This window comes from Perca flavescens, chromosome 9 (assembly GCF_004354835.1).
Source record: "Perca flavescens isolate YP-PL-M2 chromosome 9, PFLA_1.0, whole genome shotgun sequence".
Lineage (NCBI taxonomy): Eukaryota > Metazoa > Chordata > Actinopteri > Perciformes > Percidae > Perca > Perca flavescens.
In genome coordinates, this window is record NC_041339.1 from 26,873,825 (window position 1) to 26,895,288 (window position 21,464).

The 21,464-nt window shown below is 39.9% G+C and overlaps 1 protein-coding gene across 2 annotated transcripts in view; it reads left to right on the forward strand.

Annotated features, from left to right (window-relative positions):
* Positions 1 to 2,211: 2,211 nt before the first annotated feature.
* Positions 2,212 to 21,464, forward strand: part of pde4ba (phosphodiesterase 4B, cAMP-specific a) — a 202,403-nt gene continuing 183,150 nt past the window's right edge. The window contains exons 1-2 of one of the 2 annotated variants that reach the window (XM_028588408.1): positions 2,213 to 2,625; positions 3,283 to 3,333. Coding sequence is in view for 1 of the 2 variants with exons in the window: in XM_028588407.1 (XP_028444208.1) it covers positions 2,610 to 2,625 (16 nt within the window). In the remaining variant the exon portion in view is untranslated. Of the gene's footprint in view, positions 2,626 to 3,282; positions 3,334 to 21,464 lie in introns of both variants that reach the window. The other variant, XM_028588407.1, reaches the window with a different exon arrangement.

Below are 21,464 nucleotides of genomic sequence, written 5' to 3' on the forward strand. Positions count from 1 at the left end.
GGGATTGAGCCGACATTCACAGATGTGTGTCATTAATTTTGTGTAGAGCGTGAACGTTCCTTCTGCTGAATTCCAGTGAATTTAGAAACAATAGATTTGATAATTTCCCATGAGCTGCAGATTACCCATATATATATATATATATATATATACACTGACCAACACACATAGAAGGCTTACTTATTTTCCACCACAACATTGATTAACTCTCTAGGGAAGTGGAGTAATGTCTGAGAAGATAAACTATATAACGTGTTAATGTGTAACGTTTCACCAAATGCACAAAGAGCGACCACATTCCCATGGAGAATAATACATTTTCATCTCTTTGTGTTGAGTACCGAAAGGTAGACATGTTTAGCCTTGCTTGGCACAAAGAATATCTATAATATTGGTATAAGTATGACACTGTTGAACCCCTGACCAGCCACCTTAGGTAGCTACCTTAGTGAATATCTTCTTACCCACAGGCCAAGCCTATTAAGTTATTTTTTCACAAATAGGCTGTTTTATATTTGCTAATAATATGTTGGATTCATGTTAAGACATTTTAAATTTTGAAAAAAACTTAAACTTGAGAAAATAAATTTATAATTTGGTGGCCCCCCTGCAGTAACTCTAAGGACCTCCTAGGGGTCCCGGACCCCCTGTTGAAGATCTCTGGTTTAAAGGGCCACTATGCAGTTTGGGCCATTTCTTCGCCGTTTTCGTTTTTTAACTTTTTGCTCGCAGGTTTCTCTATAGAGCTCCCCCTACAGCTTCGGAATAGATATTTGGCAGCTCCTATGTATACTTGTGTCTGACTCCTGTCTCCGTCAGTCTGCCGTTTCCTCTTTCTCTCTTCCTCTGACAATGCTTTCCTAGCTTTCTGCTTCTTTTTTTGCGAAGTGTGAAAAACTCCATCGCTACCTCGTTAGCCGGATCCTGAATGGGCATATGTGTGCAGTGCCGTGAAACAATTTGTTACATCGCGATACCTGATATCACGCAATACTTCCTGACGCTGACAGTACAGATCCACTTTTGCGACACAACTGACGCGTGGTGTCGCGACTCCTCCCCTCATTTGTACGTTGATGGGCGTTCCTCAATTTACAGCATTTTTGCAACGTCTAGCAGAAAAAGGATCCCACGTTCTCCCCGTCTCCTCTGTGCTCTACTTCTACTGGATAGTCGCGTCGCGTTCAACGGATTCATTTGCATAAAGCTGGGCATCGGCCAGCTTTTTGACGCGCAACATTTTCTCAAATGTAGCGCCGCCTTCCCGGAATGCTTTGTGTGCTCGTTGAAGTCGCTTGACGTCACCCATAGGAATAGAGTGGAGCGCGACGCGACAGAAGCGTCACACGGACAAGTGGATCTGTACCGTGAGGCTGACGGCTCGCCGGCCGAAAGTTGCAAGGGTGGTTTTTCCACTCACAGGCGCCAGGGGGAAGCGAGACGACCACCATTCAATCCGAAAAAAGTCATATAACCACTTCAATGACTCCGAAGCTGTTCAGTTAAGTTAAATTAAGCTAAAAAAAACCTGCATAGTTCCCCTTTAAGACAGTATTTAGTCACCACTAGTCAACAGTGCAAGTACAATTATCTGCCTTAGTGCAATACACAATAGCCTACTTTGTACAAATAAAACAGGTTTTAATGAGTTTGGACACATCTTCAAACAAAGCTAACCTAATTGTTCCCTTTCCTCTAGGCTTTAGGCTAATATGATAACGATCTGCTGAAGTAATGAATGAAAATGTATATTGATCTTATCACCTGCATTAAAAGAAAGAAATAAAGAAGCTGAAGACGTTTTTGTTGATTGTATAGAAAAATAAATGCTGACATTTAAAAGATGACATATTAGCCTACATTTAGAATGTCACAATGGTTATCAGTTATTTAAAGCGAGTAGGCTACTAATGTTAATAATATAGCCTTTAATGTTTACAGTCCAAGCCACACTAGCACTTATAATGATTAAAACTATAAGATCAAATGCTTCTTCATGATGTCATTTCTAGGCTTTAGTCTGCTGATAGCTGTTCATTCTGTAATTGACTGCTCGCTGGTCCCACAGCAGACTGAGAAGCTCGGATCGCCTCTCTCTCTTTCCTTCTGTCTTTCAATTGGTCCACTGTCCTCTTCTGCTGAGAGGAGGGAGGAGTGAGGGAGGAGGGAGGGAAGGGTGGTCGGAGGGGGGATCACCGAGTTTCTGATATATTTGAGATACACGGAAGCCTTCGACCTCCCCAAACACAAGCACCTCGTTACTGGAAGGTAGCCTGTGAACGGTGGAACGGAATAGAACCGGGACAAACAAGAAGCAGTTTAATTAACGTTGTTAATTTGTTTTATTCTCGGAAAAAGTGGACAAACAAGAAACATTAGCTATATCATGTGAATACCAAAAAAAAAAAAAAACAAAAAAAACAGACTGAAGATGAAGAGTGTAAAGGACTGCTCGTTAGGGGCAGCTGTAGAGTAAACACGCTCCAACAGAGGATGGCGAAAATACTCGCTGATACGGAATAAAAGACATTTTTTTTGTTCATGTGTTGACAGCTGCTTTTTCTGTCCGAAAACAACCCGGGATTCCCTTTGTCTCCACGTGTAGATAGATGAGCTTTGGAGAAGGTAAGTTAAACAAGGAGCTTTTCTTTTTAAGTTGTCGAATTAGATTTATTTTTTATTTTTTATTTTATTCGCTAGACAAGCTTGTGTTTTCATCCTCCACGTAGTGAAGAAAAGGGCTTCATGAAAATGGGGTTTTGGTATGTGGACAAGCTTTCTGTTGGCTTTGTTTGGCTCCTGTCATGTTAAGTTCACCCCAAACCCGTCATTTAACCCCCCCTAAACCCGTCATTTAACCCCAGGCGTCCCCCTTTCTTCTAGTAATGTTTGCAGGCTGTATCCTATTAAAGGAGTGAACCCTTGAACCCTATACAATACAATATTCCTGCCATATTCATACAGGCAAATCATGCACGCTTTTATTATAGTATTTATTGATTTCTTTTTTTTTATAACTCTCATATGTCGACTTAAAGGTAGGCCTTTTTTAAATCTTAAAATGAAAGCCATTAATGTGCCACTGGGTGGGTTAGATAACATTTCATTTTAATTGGATGTTGCTGTAGAATATAATAAGGTCTATTTGCTGTGCACTGAGAATTAACAGTGCACTTGCCTATCAGCATATGTGCCATTGATTTACAGTAGACTTGTTGGGGTCATATTTCCATCAGCAGTTTTGTTATTAATGTCACCCACAACTGCCTCAATACCTTACAGGAAATTAGTCCCAGGAGGAGACACACTGGCCATGTGGATGCTGCCTGATAGGTAAACAGTATTGAACCGCTTTAAAAATGTGCATTATCTTATTATTATCTGAGAGAGGTGTATCTATCAGAGCCCCAACTACATTGTCTTGCTGTCCAGTTTCAACCCTTGAACCCCGTAATAATTCAACTAAATTGTCCATTTTCACAAGAGGATTAAATTCCTATTTTCTCAAAATTTAGAGAGATTTCAAAAGGTAGCTTCCTGTCACTCAGCTTGGCAACTTGATTCCCAGTATTACAGAGAACAGCCTCCCAGTTAAGCCATTTTTGGTCCTGTGTGACAGTTTCAGATCCTTCAGGCTTTGCAGACTGATTGGTCTTAGCCTATGTCTGCTGAGGCGGTCTTGTATTCTCACATAATTAGCTTTTTTAAATGTTTTGTCTGCCAATAAGAGCTTGTGTATTTAGATCATGAACTGAAATGCAGATTTGGTACAATGGGAATTCCTCGCAGGTTGGAGAGGCAGTGTGGGGACTCCAAGATCCAAACCAGCAGAGTATTCTGCTTTGTGAAGGAAACTGTGAACAATCAATCTGCTTATGGGCTTGCTGGCAGGCACATTTCCTTTTTCCAACAGCGCTCTCTGTATTTGTCATTTCTGTCTTATTCTTAGGTCACCTTCTATCTTTCTCACATATCTCTGATTCTACACCTTACAGATGTCCTAATGCTCTCTCCATGCTTCCCTGCTCGCCTCTCGCCACATCTTAACTCTTTCTTTGTCTCACTGTCATTGTCTCACAGGATGTAACAACTATGTGCCATTATTCCTATATACCAGTCTTTCCACCCAAAACTCCGGGTCAATCGATCTGTTGGCTTACACTTCATGTTTAAATGTGGAAAACCATTGATCTGTGAGCAGAGCTCTTAGTGGAGAGGCACCAGCAGTCCCACAACACATGAGCAATTACATTTACTATACTGACTGTCAAGATTGACTTGTTCTATTTACAAATATTTGATTGGTGTCATTATGGGGCTGAAATTGTTTACACTGACCCACTCTGAGATTGTAATTGAGCACTCTATGATGTGGCCACTTTTGATTGCATCAGAAGCCTCTTTTTACAAATAAACTAATACCAATGTCTCCTGAAGAGATTTCCATGTTGCAGTAAATCATCTGTGCTGTAAGTCTATGCTGTTCTAGTCAACAAGAGGAAGCATAATGTGGAAAAAAGGCAATACTACTCTCTTGTGAGTTCATATATTATGCTTTGTCAATGCCTGTTCTCATGTTCTGGAAGTTCTCTGTGTGACAGATTTCTATGTCAGCATAACGTGTGTGTGTGTGTGTGTGTGTGTGTGTGTGTGTGTGTGTGTGTGTGTGTGTGTGTGTGTGTGTGTGTGTGTGTGTGTGTGTGTGTGTGTGTGTGTGTGTGTGTGTGTGTGTGTGTGTGTGTGTGTGTGTGTGTGTGTGTGTGTGTGTGTGTGTGTGTGTGTGTGTGTGTGTGTGTGTGTGTGTGTGTGTGTTTTATGTGGGTTACCCACTGCTTATGCATGCACATTAAAACCTTTTTGGTATTCATTATAGTAATCATACATTCAGTAGTTTAGCACTCAGCATATACCAACCAATTTGCCTGCTTAGAATCATGTATTGTACATTCACCCATTGTATGATCACAACACCACCATTACTATTCTGCGGATTTATTCATTTTTTGATTATTTTAAAGAGAGTGGGCCCATCCACTTACCTTTTTTTGTAGTGTGTATATGGGGAGAGAGACACTGTGGAAATGGCTCCAGCAGGATTTTACAGAGTAAGCCAGTGCAAATACTGTAACTGCAGTGTTGTGATTACGACTGGGCACTACAATCTAGTTCCTACTGGAACTAGCTGACCTATTCCTGTCATGAATCACGTTGTATATAGAAGATGGACAGCCAGAGTCAGTAAACCTCACACACACTACACCTTTTGAGCTCCCTATTTGTTATGAGATTTAAGTCGAAGAAGCACATCAACTGGACGGATCCATGTCAGAACAATTGTTGAGTGCTTATATGACTCAAGGGATCTTGAAACTCCCACACCTTTTGAACTGCTATTGTAACTACTGTAGGAGTTGGATAAAGCTATTATTGGAGGCCAGTAAAGAGATGACAGGAAGTAAGGGTAGAGAGAGATGAGGAAAGGCATGCAGCAAAGGTCCCCGGCTGGACGGAAACCTGTGACTTTACGTTTGATGATCAACGCCTGAACATCTAAGCCAGCCTCCGATGTATTCATCATTACAATGTAGTGGTTAGAAATTTGACGAGTCTAAACTCATGATTTGTTTTTCAAGGTGGAAAGATCATAAGCAAAGACCAATGATGGCTCAATGAGAGGTTAGTTCATCCATTCAGGCGTAGAAGTGGTTTGTGGTGATGTGAGGAGCAAAGGAGAAGACTGTCAATAATTTATTGCACATCCTACTCAAAATGATGGACTATAATGGAAAAAATTGAAATTGTGGGCTGCATTGCTATGTTATTTCCATATATTTTCCAGGGGGGAGTTATGTCCTTTTTGGTAACACCTTTATTCACACTCTTTCAACTGTACAATTTCACACCAGTTAGCTGCACAGTGTTGCGATATTGTACCCAATGAAGATTTCCTGACTGCATCTGTTCTTTATCAACAACACCTTGCTTCACACCCTTTGAAGGTGTATATTTATGCTGTTTGCCATAGAGAAACTCCAGTCTCTAGAAACAATTATTGTACCTCATTAGTTATTGTTGAGGAATACGAGGAGGAATTGAGTTTACACAAATTTAGGATCCGCACTGTCTTTAGAATGGCTACCCCCCCTCTTTTAAATCCAAGTGATATTTGTCTGATGTGAAATATGGTGTTTAAGAAGTACACAAAGTTTTTCTTTCTGTGCAGCCCCTACCCCCAGTCCCTGCCTGTCACTCAGGCATAACTGTCATCCTGTCATTTTAATTGCAATATGGATTATTTGATTGTGCAACTCAATGACAGGGCTCAATTCTGTTTTGTTATAGGTGAGATAATTATAGGTCAGGTCAGTTTTTTTTTAGGGCCTTGCAGATTACGGTGTGTGCTATTGGGTCAGTTTATGTTTTTTGCAGGTAAATAAGAAGTAGTTGAAGCCAATGTATGTGTTATTTAAAACCTATTCTGTGTGGGGGTTTTTTGTAACACCATCTCCATCACTAGATTTGTCCTCACTATGTTTGTCTTGGCTTTTTGGGGAATTTGGTTAAATACACTTGGCAGATATCCCAGACAGAAGATGCATCTGTTAAATATCCCTCACTCACAGAGCTGTTTAAAAAAACTAATGAAAACAGGCAAATGCGGGACATGCCAAAAAGCAATTACCCCTGTTTCTGGGAGTTTACAGGGTGAAGATATTATACTTGTTCCCTTTCAGTCGATTAACTACACAAATCTGTGATGGCTTGAGTTTTGTAACCACAATATGCTGGCTGCTGGTGTACATCTGTGTTATTTTTCTTGGATGGGCATGTTGGTTCAAAGCTAGGTAAAGTTGTATACATGAGGCCGCAGGAGAGTGTTTCTTCTTGTGTGTTCTGCACGAAGTTAATACCCTCTGTATATGTTGTGTCTAATGTGTGAGCTGTTGATGCATACTCATGATGTATATGTGGCAAATAGCCTTGGTTAGAATCTGTGGCAGTTAACTTCGTCTCTTCCAAGTTACCGCTAAATATTGCTAGTTTAGTTTGTGCAGACTGAAGCCAATAAAAAAACCAAGAGGTAAATTGGTGAATCTAGATGAAATTGGTCCTAAAGTAAAATTGATAAAATGATAAGAAATCTATTTCACTGGCAATGCTATATTTCACTCATTAGGTCATCTATTTAGAACACATTTCCCAAAATAAGAACACATTTCCCAAAATAATATAATATAATCTAGCATTTAAAAGAACAGCGTATTACATTGAACGCAAACCCTCAACTAGACATTTAGGGTGGTTGTCACGAATGACGACTGGAGAGGATTCTTTTTGAGTTCTCAATGCGTGTGTTAACAAAACCATCACCAGAACATACTCAAACTGAAATGCAAAAACCGAATATTAAACTGAGGCAAAAAACAGCAAACAAAACAGCCACTTCACAGCAAGCTGCCAACCTGTCTTTCTTCTCCTGATGCCCTTTTAACTCAGCCACCCCCCAATTGGAACCTGCACAAGTGAGTATAGGGTGAGCTAACCTGAGCAAGCAACAGTAACACTTAAGTTTCTCAAAACATCATTACAATTGGAGAGATCCATTACTGCTAACGTTACTATTTATACATATATGTGTACCTTCTGCAATAGGCACCCCAAATATTATAAACATGTCATTTACTGCAGAACTATCTTACCCATTGTTTTTCACCTTAGGATTGCCTAGCCCCTCCCTTCAGAAAAGACCTAATGAGGCAAACCTGCTTCCACTCTCCCTGATTAAGCTGGTGAGCAGCTGAGCTACCCCCCACATCACAGGCAGAACCTCAGCAAAAAGCTATGAACCCATAAAACCTGCCGAACGGGCCTATGTCAAATAATAAAGTAACAAACTAAAACAATAACCCACAACATTACAGTGAAATTAACAATTAAGCAGACACCAAACAGTCTTCATGTTGGGAACAGGGCCTAGTGAAAACGGAGAAAGGCAGCCTTTTCACAGTGGTTCAAACTGGTTTGTCTGCTGCCTTATATTTGTTGCTTTTTATGATAGTTAATAGTTGTTTTCTTCAAATGGTGTAAACGTGGTTGAGGCAGGGTCACTTTCCCACTTTGGCTCAAGAAGATGTCATCCCCACATGTAGTTTAACAACAGCCCTTCAGTCCTTCTGTTCTTGTAGCGTCCATTTATGAATCCTGATCCATCCAGCGATCATTGCATCATCTTCTCTGGGTATTTTTAAGTGGGCTTTCACTTGTCTGGTCGATAGAGACGTGGCAGATGGATAATGCTCACAGCTCTATAGACCAAATGGAATTGATATATAATGGTGGATATGTAGGAGGAGCAGAGACAGCCGTGTGAGCACATGTATTACTATGAGACTAAAGTATCAGACTTGTTGGTCGTCAGCCAACTATAATTCCAACAGTGACCGCACATTTCATGATAATTGGGTTTTTGTTGTCAAATACGGAGTGGAAAGAAGTATTCCCATTTATCATCACAAACCTGTCAAGAGAACATCTGCATGCTTTTATTCAAATTTTTATATGTAATTATATCTGGGAATTTATTATTTTTATTATCCGTGATTAAAGGTGTGCTGCGTGCATGCTTAGAATCAAGAATTGCAGTGCATATACAGTATGTTCTAAGACATTATTTGTCAGGTGCAACCTGAAGGTTATGGAGTGTACCGAGCTGAGATAAAAATATCTCAACTGTTTGGAGGGCTTGATTGCAAATGATGGTGCAAGAAATTGCCATTCAACCACAAGTGTTTGAATTCTGTTTGTGAATTGCTCCTAACCTTGCCTCAACACCAAAGTACTACTCTACGATTTAGAAATGGTCTCACCACAATGTCCAGTAGCAAATCACCAGATGTAGTTTGGTCTGTGATGTGCTGAATCTTAATTCATGCTGTATAATTTTAAGGAGAGAATTTGATTTGGCTACCTGAAGCAATGCTAAATGCTAAACTTCAAAATCCCTATTTCACAAATGACCAAAAAGTGTTCTGGGAAATACTGCTGTCATACTTTGACCCATTTATTAAAAAGCTGCAGCTGTTAGATGCCTGCTTTAATGCACTACCCAAACGCTCCTTACTAGCCCTTGCACTGTTATTTTATTGGAGCTGACGGACTGTGGTCTTTTTTTATTATGATTTATAATACTGCAAGAAAAATGCACAAAATAAGCTACAAAATTCTTTAAATGTGTATTTTTTAACTTGAATGTACAAAGTTAAACGAGCATAAGAAGAAATACATAAACAAAAGTATGCAATACTTTTTTAAATGACTTAATAGTTCAGAAAATTAAATAGCAAAATACAAATTCTTATTCAATTTTGTATGCCTTTTATAAACAAGGACATTCAAGATGGGTGTAATTTAATAACTAGTAATGAATTTACAAAATATACTTTGTACAACCTCTTCTTAAGGTCTGCATGCTCTGAAACCCTCTACACACTACTGATACTCACGTGACCATACGCGAAACACACTGTATTGTTTGTGTACTACTTTGCTACTGCAGCAAAACTAATTGCCCCTCGGGGACAAATAAAGGTCTTGAACTCTGAACTCTGAAGCTTTGCTTGTACTTGCACACAACACCGTGGCACCAGCATCCTTATTGGCCGTTTTACAGTAGCCGCACCCAAGCTGGAAAGCGGCATCGTGAAGTCAAAATGACGTAGATCTTGCCGGCGCGCACAGATTTATAGCGTGCGATCAGAGGTTGCGCACCACTCTTTTTTTATTTTTTTTTTATTTTATTTTTTTCTTTCTCAGCAGCGCGTGACAAAGCGAAACAGGAAGCATGAATGAGATCCTGGGCAACCGGATGCCAGGACTCTCAGAGTGACTGCAAGTCTCTCTTGTAAAGTTACTGGGTTAAGATGACTTCTTTTATGGTGAATGAAAGGCTTGATCCGAAGAAGTAGGTCATCGAATCAAATCAAAGCATTGAGGTCAATGCTGCTGCCAGTTCTGCTGTTGTTTGTTGATGCAGTATTCTCCGAAACACCAGAGGGCCTACAAAAAAAAAACTGCGAATAAGCAAGAAGTAGTAGAGACGAAGAGAGCGGAAGTAATGGAAAGCAAGCTGCCTGGCAACAGTAGACCCATCCATGACAATGACTGACGTACCACAAAACATTACATTTATCTGCTCTAATCATTTACGTGACTGTTGTTCATCTCCAAATCAAAACTACTGTCTGCCTGTAACACTGTTAAGAACACTCTTTCCATGAAGCTGTTTTTTTGTTACCTTTGCCAAAATGATCTCTCATATTTTTTCCACACTATCTAGCAAAATGTTTATTTTCCCAGTGTGCCGTCTCTCTCTGACCACATATTTAAGGCTGTTTGACTCTCTGTACATGAAGAATCGCACAGATGTTTGTTCAGGCATAGCTGCTTGGCCAGTCTTCCCAACCAACCATGTAGACCTGAAAGCGCAGCGCGGCGAATTACAAAAATTCAGAGGTGCATGACCACGCACCACGACAACTTGTGGAGCCTTCGCGCTGGAAACGACAGCTGTTGTGACGTCATTTAATGGCTCGCGCACCTCGTGCTTGACTGTAGTGGTGGAAGAAGTATTCGGATCCTTTACTTGAGTAAAAGTACTATTACCACACTGTTAACAGTCCTGCATTGAAAATGCTACTTAAGTAAAAGTATTTAAGTATCATCAGGAAAATGTACTGAAAGTATTAAAAGTGAAAGTACTCAATGCAGAAAAATCCTCACATTTTAGAACCTGGAAACCATCCAGGTTCTAAACCAGCAGTTCTGTCTATCAAGTAAGTTCTTAGGTCAATCACTAAGGCCTTATATAAAAGCATCCAAAAAGCAGCATGTCATAGGACCTTTAAGCCCCGAACATCTCCTTCCAGGCAGTGCTGCCTAGAAGGCACTAGGATTAGGCAATGGTTTTGGTTAGGGTTAAGGTTAGGGTTAGGTGCCTTGAAGTCAACGGTCGCAGCGCTGCCTGGAAGGAGACGTTTGGGGGGCTTAAAACACCATCGACTGTTAAGACACAGTGGCTTCATTTTTTGGTAGTACTGTCGGTGAAGTGAAGGGTGTTACAACATGGAGTCCACACAGTGTCACGCACACAGCACACCTTTTTCTTTACTCAAATGACAATTTTTTTGGTTATGCAATTGCATAGAGTGACATCGTGATTGCGATTTTCTTTTTTTTTATATATATTTTTTCGTCTCACCTTCTCGGTCAGTCTCTCTGCTCCTCCCTGTCTCTCTGCTTGATATATAAATGTAAACCCACGTGAATAATTGCGGTTACTAATTTAATCAGTGAATAAACGCAGGGATCCTTCTCCCTCCTCTCACTCACTAAATCTGAAAGCGTATTACCCTCTCAAAGCTGGAGCTGACGGAGATGAAGAGATGAGCTAGATAATTGAGAGTAATTAACACACCAAGCAGTTAGCTCATGTCTTCATGTTCAAAAGAACTGAGAGCTAAAACTGATGAGGTGATTGAGGGATAGGATTGGAATTGGTTTTCTGTGTGAGAGACACTGGTGAGTAACATAATGCAATTACCCTTTGGGGGAACACAGATTATTCACACTAAATATTAAGCACAGTCTTTTTAAAAATGTAGTTTTGCTATAAAGTGTAGGCAGCAACAAAGCACATAAATCTACACTGAAAACAACAGAACAAACTGATTGCTTATAAAACTAGGTCCACATTCATCTTCACTGGAACCTTTCCCAATTTTATTTTTAATATGACCTCTTTTTTTTATCTACCGCTCCTCACATCTCTGTAGGAGGTTTGGATTGTTACATTTTGTACTAGGTGCACCTGCACTCTGTTTGCTCTTTCCAATAAAGTATAATCTAAGGCAGAATGAATATAATCTAAGGTACTGAAGGATCTTATGGCTTCATCTTGTTCTGGCTTGCCACATTTTGCCCCTTTTCTGTTTACTGTTTAAAATATTGGCAGGAAAATCCATAACTAAAACTTTTTAAAATGATTATTATAATTTAAAGAATCTATTGCCAAAAAAAGAAAAAAATCATGTTAAAATAAAAACATAATTTATGAAAATACACCATTTTGAGATGTCTGATCAAAACAGCCCAAAACCAGTGTGATTGATATTCTCTGGATTGCACAAAAAAAAAATGATTTAGGAAAATGCGGCCTTGTATTTGTGCTGATTCACTGTGATTATCTGGCCGATAGTCCTCTCTCACAATAAACATTTTTACCTGTCAAACACAGGAGTAATTAATAACTAGTCTACAACCATGCTAGCATCTCTGTGAAGCTGAACTCACAGCGTTCTAACATGCTCACCTTAAAAACACTAACATGAGGTTTAGCAAGTTTAATGTTAAATCAGAATCAGGAAAGAGTTTATTGCCACAATAAGTTATACTTATGTGGAATTTGCCTTGGTGAATGGTGCATACATAAACAAACAAACCTATTAAACATTAATATGAAATAAACAATAAACAAATATATACATACAAAATAACTGTTTCATAAGAAAAAAGAGGCTTAAAGGTGAAGGTACTTTATTGTCACATACACATACATGTAGCAAAATTCATTCTCTGCATTTAACCCATCCCTCAAGGGAGCAGTGGGCAGCCATTTATCACAGCGCCCGGGGACCAACTCCAGATCTGAGCCAGTGCCTTGATCAAGGTCACTGACTGGAGAACCTAGTACATGTTTTTGATGGTGGAGGAAACCCACGCAAACATGGGGAGAACATGCAAACTCCACACAGAAAGGCCCGGAACGACCTGGATTCGAACCTAGAACCTTCTTGCTGTGAGGCCACAGTGCTTTGGGTCACAGTACATTGGGGCCACCATGCTGAATGGGTGAAACATCTTAGTTTTGGATGCTATTATGCTACCATTGGCTAACTGTCATTGTACAGCTAAAGGAATGTCGTTGTTGCAGGTATTTGCTCCTAAACCAAAGTTTTAACCTACAAGTTAAGACCTGGTAATGGCACTAGAGAAAAAAAGTAAGGGGCTCATCAAAGTCAGTAGGCTTCTTCCTCCGGAGATCACAAGTGTCAGTACATCATGTAATCGCAATGCATCCAACAGTTGAGGATATTTCTGTTTCAATGACCACCAGACTAGCTTTGCCATATGGAGCCACGCTACAATGGCTGCATTCCATTAAGGTGTGTGTGTGTGTGTGTGTGTGTGTGTGTGTGTGTGTGTGTGTGTGTGTGTGTGTGTGTGTGTGTGTGTGTGTGTGTGTGTGTGTGTGTGTGTGTGTGTCTGGTTCACTGCCACACCCAAATCAAACCGAACCATCATTAATGTTACTAATTACACCTGGTGGCTTTCCTGCTGTGAAAGGTCAAATTGTCTATTATGTGTCAATAAGGTCCTCAGTGCATTAAGGCAGGGAGAGTCTATTTGACCTGGGAGCCAATCAATATTCTCTTTTTGCTAGATGTTATACCTTGGTAATCAATACTCTGGTGAATTGCAGCGGATGTTGATAGCCTCGAAGTCCACAGTTTACATCCCTTCCAGACTGACACAGTGATGTGGGAGAAACTCATTGGTTTGTTTGTTATCTGAAACATGTTGAAGTGCGACCTGACCCTGCTCGCCTTTGGGTGAGAGGGTGAACATGCTGCTCTATAATCACTATAGGTTTAATATAGAGTTACTATAGGGCCACAGTAGGGTTACTATGTAATTATTGTAGGATTTCCCTCTCAATCTTCAAGCCTACCCAACCGTAATTCTGCTCAGTCACAGGTTGGTGCATATTTTATATGTATGTGTTACATGTATTATGTATGTAAATAATAATAATAAAAAAGAATAAAGTTGTACCACCAAACCTACTCCATGTTATGTCGAGTGTAAACCTAGCAGCTTTTTTAACACTGAAAGTCAACAACTCATTCCAGCAATGTATCCTGTATAATGTCTATATTATCTTAATAATTATGTGGTGAGCAGTCATATGTATTGAATTACAGCTGTGGACTGAATACCGACAACGAGGAGATTAACCATGACAGCAGTCTGGTTATAATTGGGTCAAACACGGGTTGATCCCATGTACATAATCCCATGTCAAACAGATTGTCTGTGTGTGTGATAGAATGGTATACAGTAATACTTACCATCTCACAGGATGTGACTGGAGAGAGAAATGGGGCAGTGCAAGTACAAACATGCTTTGCTGGAATTCATTACTTTCACCTTTTTAATAAGAGAACCACATAGATACTGTAAGGCATTTATGTACCTTCTCTCAACAAACACATTCCTCTCCTTCTGCTTCTATGTTTGTAAGAATATATTCATTTTCTCCCTGCCCCTGCATTTTCCTCTTGGTTTTTTTAAATAATGAACACAGTTGGTGGAAAATCCCTAGAGTTTACGCTCTCCAGTAAATGCTCAACAGGAGTGCAGTCCTCACTCTGATTGCTCCCCCTTTATTAGAATGACAACTGCTTGAGGGAGCGAATAAATGAGCGACGGCAATCATGTTTTTTTAATTGTCTCACCAAGAACTTTGTTTTTTCACAAGCGGATTTTTCTAAAACTTGGTCAAGTAGGCGTTGCTAGGGTGGATGAAACACGGCTGTGTTTCTGCGTGTGAAATGACTGAATGAGAAACAGAAAAAAAAGAGATTGCTCATTAGGAAGCTCCCTAAGCGCCAGTTTTCTGTCTCACGCTGATGCTGTGAGGAGGAAAGTGGACTCCCCAGACAGAGTGTACTGGAGCCAGTAGTTAAATTGGTGTAGATGTAAAGGGGAGTTTAGAAGTGGATTTTAAAGGGAAAAAAAGTGATTTTAAAGTGAACTGTTATGCATCCCTTACATTTTTTTTAGGCTGAAATAATGTGCATTTGAATATCCATAGTTTATTTTCTCAAGGTTAGTCCTGTGTTACTTTGGCTGAGCAAACCTGGATTTGGGAAAAATAAGTTGGGGAAAAAAAAACAGAGTTGTAGAAAACCTATGAGCAATGAATCTATTTCCACAGCTCCTACTCTCGCTTATTGATTTTCGTCCTCTACACTATTCTCATGAGGCTTTCAGAGACTGTAGGCTGCAGAATGATGTGACACATATATATCCCTCCACCATTAAGCATCATGGAATAAAAAGTTTGAAGGATGTATTTAATACTCTGTTACAGCACAGGTTGCAATGTTAAAGGTAGCTAAAGGGAATGATGTTTGACTCAACATGAATCAAATGGTGCTATACTGTATTTGTTGTGGCCGTCTGAAATGAAAACATCACACATTCCTGGTACATTATTTTATAATATGAACGGTGTATTTGTAACTTGGTAATTGTTGCAATGGAGTATTTTTAATGAGAAGGCCACTAGAGTTGCTATAGGACCATCAAGTTCTTCACAAAAACCGCATTCCTATGATTAGGGTTTGATCCCCCACATACACACCACATACAGACATAATAATTGAGGAGGTGTGTGCAAAAGCAGTTTTACTCTGAAAATGCCATTAATGTCTGGTGTTTTATTGACCCATCTATCTACCCCGACTGCCTACCTAGGTGAAATGTCTTTCTATACAATTACACCACCAGACTTTCTCCTCTGCTCCCGTCATAATTCCTATAACCATTAGAGGGGTTTGTCCCTTGAAGGAAAACATAGCGTTTTGGGGCAGTTGCAATGGCATGTTGTTTCAGTAACCTAGCGTTTTGGGGCAGTTGCTGAAACGAATGAGTGGAGAACTGTCTCCATTGGACAGGGAATTAATGAGTGGATTTGAGCTTTGGCGTATGGTAGCTGTTCCTTTTTTTTTTATAAATAAATCCAGAGTAAACACAAGGTCTCATATAGTAGAAGATGTGCTATTATCCCAGCGCAGGGGACAAGATAAATAATGGCGCTACAGCAGCAGCAGCAGCTTGGGGACACTTTTGAACTCACAAACTCAAATTTATAGACAACAGAAACAAATGAAAGTCCCCTTAATAGCATGTTTAATAGGAAGCAGTGTTGCATTGCTACACTATGTGGCCAAGTTTTTTTTTTTTTTAAAGTATATCTGTGCCAAACCATGACAGCAGCAGCCAATTTTATTTTGTATCTGTGTTGGGTAAAACAAGTCTAAGGCCTCTTGTTTGAGGGCGGTAATTACCCAGTGTGTTGACTTTCAACTAGGCGCTAACCAAAGTATCCTGTCAGGGACTCCCACCCATTGTATTGTGTGAAGTTTCTAAGATGCATGTGGATAAAGTGTTTTATAAAGTGACTGAAAAACCTGCTAACTCTGGGTAATAATCTTTCCAGTTTTGCCCGGGTCTCTGCACATTAATGAAGAAGAGTAACAAATATTTTACTCAAGTTGAAGCATTTTTAACTTAAAAGAATGCACTGCGTCTTACTTTGCATCAAGATGATTCTTGTCTTTCCATATGTATCAAAGGAGCAGTTACACTCCAAAGGGCTCCCATGAACATGTTGGAATTACCTAGAATTCCTATTCAAACATCCGAAAGAAAATACAAAAGATAGAAAATACATTACATTTGTTCCCTCTGCCGCAGAAAAGACTGGAAACTTTTTAAAGCCTCGACATCTGTGCACTTTAAACTGGATTAGTGATAGGAAACCAGTAGTGGATGAAGACGATTGAAATCATATACCATAAACATAATTTATTTAAATGTTTTCCTTCTGGAGGAAGGAAAATAAGATTGCTCTTCTGTATGTAGTAAATTGTCGTAATGAAGTCAGTTTCCCCACATCAAAAATAGTTATTTTGTGACTGAATATTTAGCTGAAATGTCTGAGAACTATTAAAGGGATAGTTTCACTTTTCTTGACATTAAATGGTATGAGTCCCTGACTGGTAGCAATGTTAATGATTGATTATGTTGGGTTACAGATTCTGTGGACGGAGATATTACCGGGAAAATTAACAGGAAAACTCAAACAGAAATTGACAGGAGCTAGTGGCGTTGGCAAACAAAAGATCTAACAGCACTAAAGCAGAGTTTTAACCTTCGTAAAGTAGTTCTATGATACAGAGGTGTGACAATAAAATGAAGCAACAAAAATATTATATTATTTAAAAAAACTCTTTATGTGCCTAAACTACATGCAACGCTTCAGTGTTACTTCTAGCGCACGGAGCCCTGGTGCCGCTGCAAAATAGCCTTGGGAATGAACACTTTTTGGTGGAACGTGTACGCTGAAAAGTTATTCTAGTCTTGCAACAGAAAAGTCAGATTGGACAGATAGTCTAGCTAGCTGTCTGGATTTACCCTGCAGAGATCTGAGGAACAGATAACCATAGTCCTCATAAATCGACTGGAGTTTAAAATTCTAACACAAACAACGCATAAGGTGACGGACATCCGGCCGAAATGAAAGACATATGGCAGAATATCCGGCGGCAACGGCGCAACCCCGGAAGTAGAAGGTCGTGGATATAGTGTGTGTGCATTCTCCCTTTCACTCACAGAGAGACACAATCATGCACCCACATACAGTACATAAAGACTTATAATGATCAAAAACTTGATGAGGTAAAGATTTTACACTGTGGAGCAGTGTGTATATTTTCTGCTGGTACCAGAAATCACGCTGCAGAACCAGTCGTCTAATCAAATGATTTATTATGTAGGGTAACAATGCCAAACAATATAAAAATAGATATTGGATTAGATTCAGTCATGGCGAATACAAAACCTTAAGGGACTCTGATTGGAATGGGGCAGAACATGTGATCAAGTGGATTTGTTGTTTTTGTTTGTTGTCATGTGCCTTCCATACTGGCATGATGCAAGAGCATGACAGATTATAGTGAACCGCTGCATGAATGCAGACAGGCTGGATGTTACTGTGTTCCTGTAGCATCTGCTTCCCTTCATTTCAACCATTAATATAGCATTAAACACATGTTTAATGTTAACATATAGTGGAGTAATGGCATCCTCGGCAGAGAATGAAGTCACACTTCCGTGTGTGTGTGTGTGTGTGTGTGTGTGTGTGTGTGTGTGTGTGTGTGTGTGTGAAAATCCAAATGAGGACCAGAAGATGGGTAGACTGAGAGGTAGTCAGCCAGCTGCTCAGATCCTGCTTCTCCTCTGTCAGGCATCCCACTGTGCCAGACTGTCACAGGGCAGGCAGGCATAGAGCTTGTTATCTCCGCTCTATTAGGCTGATATGCTCTGTTGAAGCCACCTTCCAATGATGTTGTTGCATGTGAACCCGAGTGTGAGAGATACAAGATGAGATGTGACAGAACACCATGCAACATTTTGCCATGACGCCTGCCGCCTGAAATTGTCTCCCTGTGCGACATTTGAAATGAAATACCTGTGAACTGCAATTTGGGGAAGACTATGTGGGTTTTTCTGGCATTACTGTATATGATCAATTGACTGAGTAATGGCTTAGAGAGGAAATGTTTGCCTTATAGTTAAGCACCACTTAGGTAGAAATTAATAAAGCTACTCTCTAGTTTGCACAGTAATGTACTGCACTTAGTAGCCGTCATATTAGTTACACCTGCCAGTAAACAGTCTGCTCTTCCAAACAGTGAGTGATGTGGAGCTGCAGCGTATACACTGAGCTGCAGAGAGTCAAGAGGTTTAGTCACCTCTTGAACTATGTGTTAAACAAAAAACATAGAAGGAGACTCTCAAGGGACCTGTTACGTGTATACAACTTTCCTCAGCAACAGGGAAAATGCAGTAAAGCTTGTTCTTCAACCCGCTGCGTTTCTTTATTCTTTCACCTCCATTTGGTTTAGACAAAGCAGCAACATATTGCTGTGTTAATCAAGGCAAAAAATGTTTAATGAAAACCAATGATTATGAGAGAAGCAAATTAAATGAACACTTGTAGCAAGCCACTCTCCCTTTTTAAAATATGAAAAGTATATCCTTCATGAATATGAATGCAATCACAGCAGTGTAAGTTGCTTTGCAATTTCAGTATTACAGTCCCATTATCTCAGTTTTCCAAACTCTTTAATGTGTGGGTTTGTCGCCAAGCAAAAGAGTTTCCACAACTCTGTTCAGAGTTCCTTTTTAAAAGGTAGCTCCTGAATTCAGTGTCTTTGCTGCCACTTTGAAAAGTTTGTTAAGCTCAAAGTTAACACCTCTGCAACACTCTCTCAGGCCATGTCACGGAGAGCTTCCTCGTTTTAGAAAAGCAGAGGACACTTTTAATCAATGATTGAATGCAATACAATACAAAAATGATTAAGCATCAGAATGAACAGAGGGCATGCACAGGTTAGTTTGCTTCCTTAAAGGTGTTGTTTGTGTGTCTTCTGTCTTCACACCTGTCTGCGTCAATGTTCTTAATTAGGCAGAAGTAATGCTAATCAGGATACTCCACACACACACACACACACACACACACACACACACACACACACACACACACACACACACACGTCCCCACACGTCCCACACGTCCCACTACTTAGTTTGTACCATTGTGCTTCATCCCCCTGAGGTTACAGCACTAATCTGTGTTCATAAACTGCTTTCCATCTGTGCTGCCAAGCACAATTTTCAGATGTGCTCTGAAACACAAATGTCATCTGTACTCACTAATTATCTTCTAATGGTGATAACTGGAACAGCGCATCATCCCTACAGGCCTTGCCACTGATAATTTCCCTCTTATTAATAATTTATGTTCAAGGCTTTTTTAAATTTAATTACCTAATTTATGTCTTTCACCTTAATTCAATTTTATTTCTAGTATCCAATCATAACAAGAGTTATCTCAAGACGCTTTACAGATAGAGTAGGTCTAGACCACACTCTATAATTTACAAAGACCCAACAATTCCAGTAATTCCCCCAAGAGCAAGCATTTAGTGCGACAGTGGCGAGGAAAAACTCCTTTTAGGAAGAAACCTTGAGTAGTGAGAAAAACTACCTTTTTAGGGAGAAACCTCGGACAGACCCCGGCTCTTGGTAGCCGGTGTCTGACTGTGCCGGTTGGGGGTGTGATGAACAGCATACATTAATGCCCTTGAAGTGAGGGAATGAATGCATTTCAGAGACATTCATTCCAAAAAATGCATTTGTATCTATTTGAACAATCCTTGTTTCCTGAAAATTGATTGATTTGGAGAAATCCAGTATCCATCAGCAACTTTTGCCAACTATAAAAGGGTTGTACACATGCCTTTGAGCTATCCTAGAAATCACCTTGTGGAAAACATTTCTAGTAGCAGCAAACGGTCAATGTTACTTGTCGTCTTTGCTGTAAATGTTAGACAAATGACACTGTGAAAGTTCATTTTAATACACATTCATTATCTGTTGAAGGTAGTGAGGTCTTGTCGCAGGCAAGAAACATTTATTTCCAATGCTTTTAAAAGAAATATTGCATGTTCTTTCATAGTGTTTGCTCTTTCACTGCATTTAGGTGGTGTGATGGGGGTGCTTTTATGTAATAGTGGTGTCAAGGTTGTCCTGTCTATTCAAGCTGAAAGTTGTCCATCTGCTTCAAGTGCATGAACTGTCCTTTACCATTTGATTTCTTATCATGTAACAAAATAAGGATGCCAACAACATTGCCCTGGTTGTCACATTAGTCTATTAGACACAAATGCATGGGGAAATGGGGTCCCGGTAGTTAGACATTTTTGGAAAATACTGTTATTTCTTTCTTGTGGAGAGTTAGAAGAGAAGATTGATACCACTCTTGTTACGGTAAATATAAAGTTGGAGCCAGAAGCTGCTTAGCTTAGCTTAGCACAAGTGTAAAAATGACAATTCAGCGTTTCACGTGAGATTAAACAAAGGAGATATAACGGGTTAAGTAGTGAGCTTTAGAGGTGCTGGTGGGTGGATTTTGTTACCGTTGGAAAGAGCCAGGCTAGTTGTTTCCCCCTGTTACTAGTCTTTGGGCTAAGCTAAGCTTTTCACTTAACTCCCGGCAATAAAGTGAATAAGCATATTTCCCAAAATGTTGAACTATTCCTTTAAACACAAAGACCTTATGTAGTCGTCTTAGCTGTTTCTCCCTGACTCTCTTCCTCTGCTTCATATTTTCACACCTCATTCTTCAATCCTTCTTTCTTTAACCTCCTTGCCTTGCCTCCAGCTTTTTCTCTGTATTTCATTAAAATCCTCATTGACCTGCTTACTTGTAGCTCTCTTTACAATTCTCCATCTGCAGCTCTATATCATATCCTCCTCTAAAACCCTCCTCATCTAATTTTCCCTGAAACAGTCTCTTTCATCTTTTACCGTCAGACCCTCCCTCTGTATTAGGCCTACTTTTTGCCACTGCTGATCCCCCCCCTCTCTTTTTTTATTTTTTGGAAGGAAAAATAAAAAAAAGACTCCATCATGGGTCACAGGAGGAACTCATGAGTTATTAGGGCCTTTTTAATGACTGCCTGAATTGGCTCATTAGAGAGAGGCTCAATGGC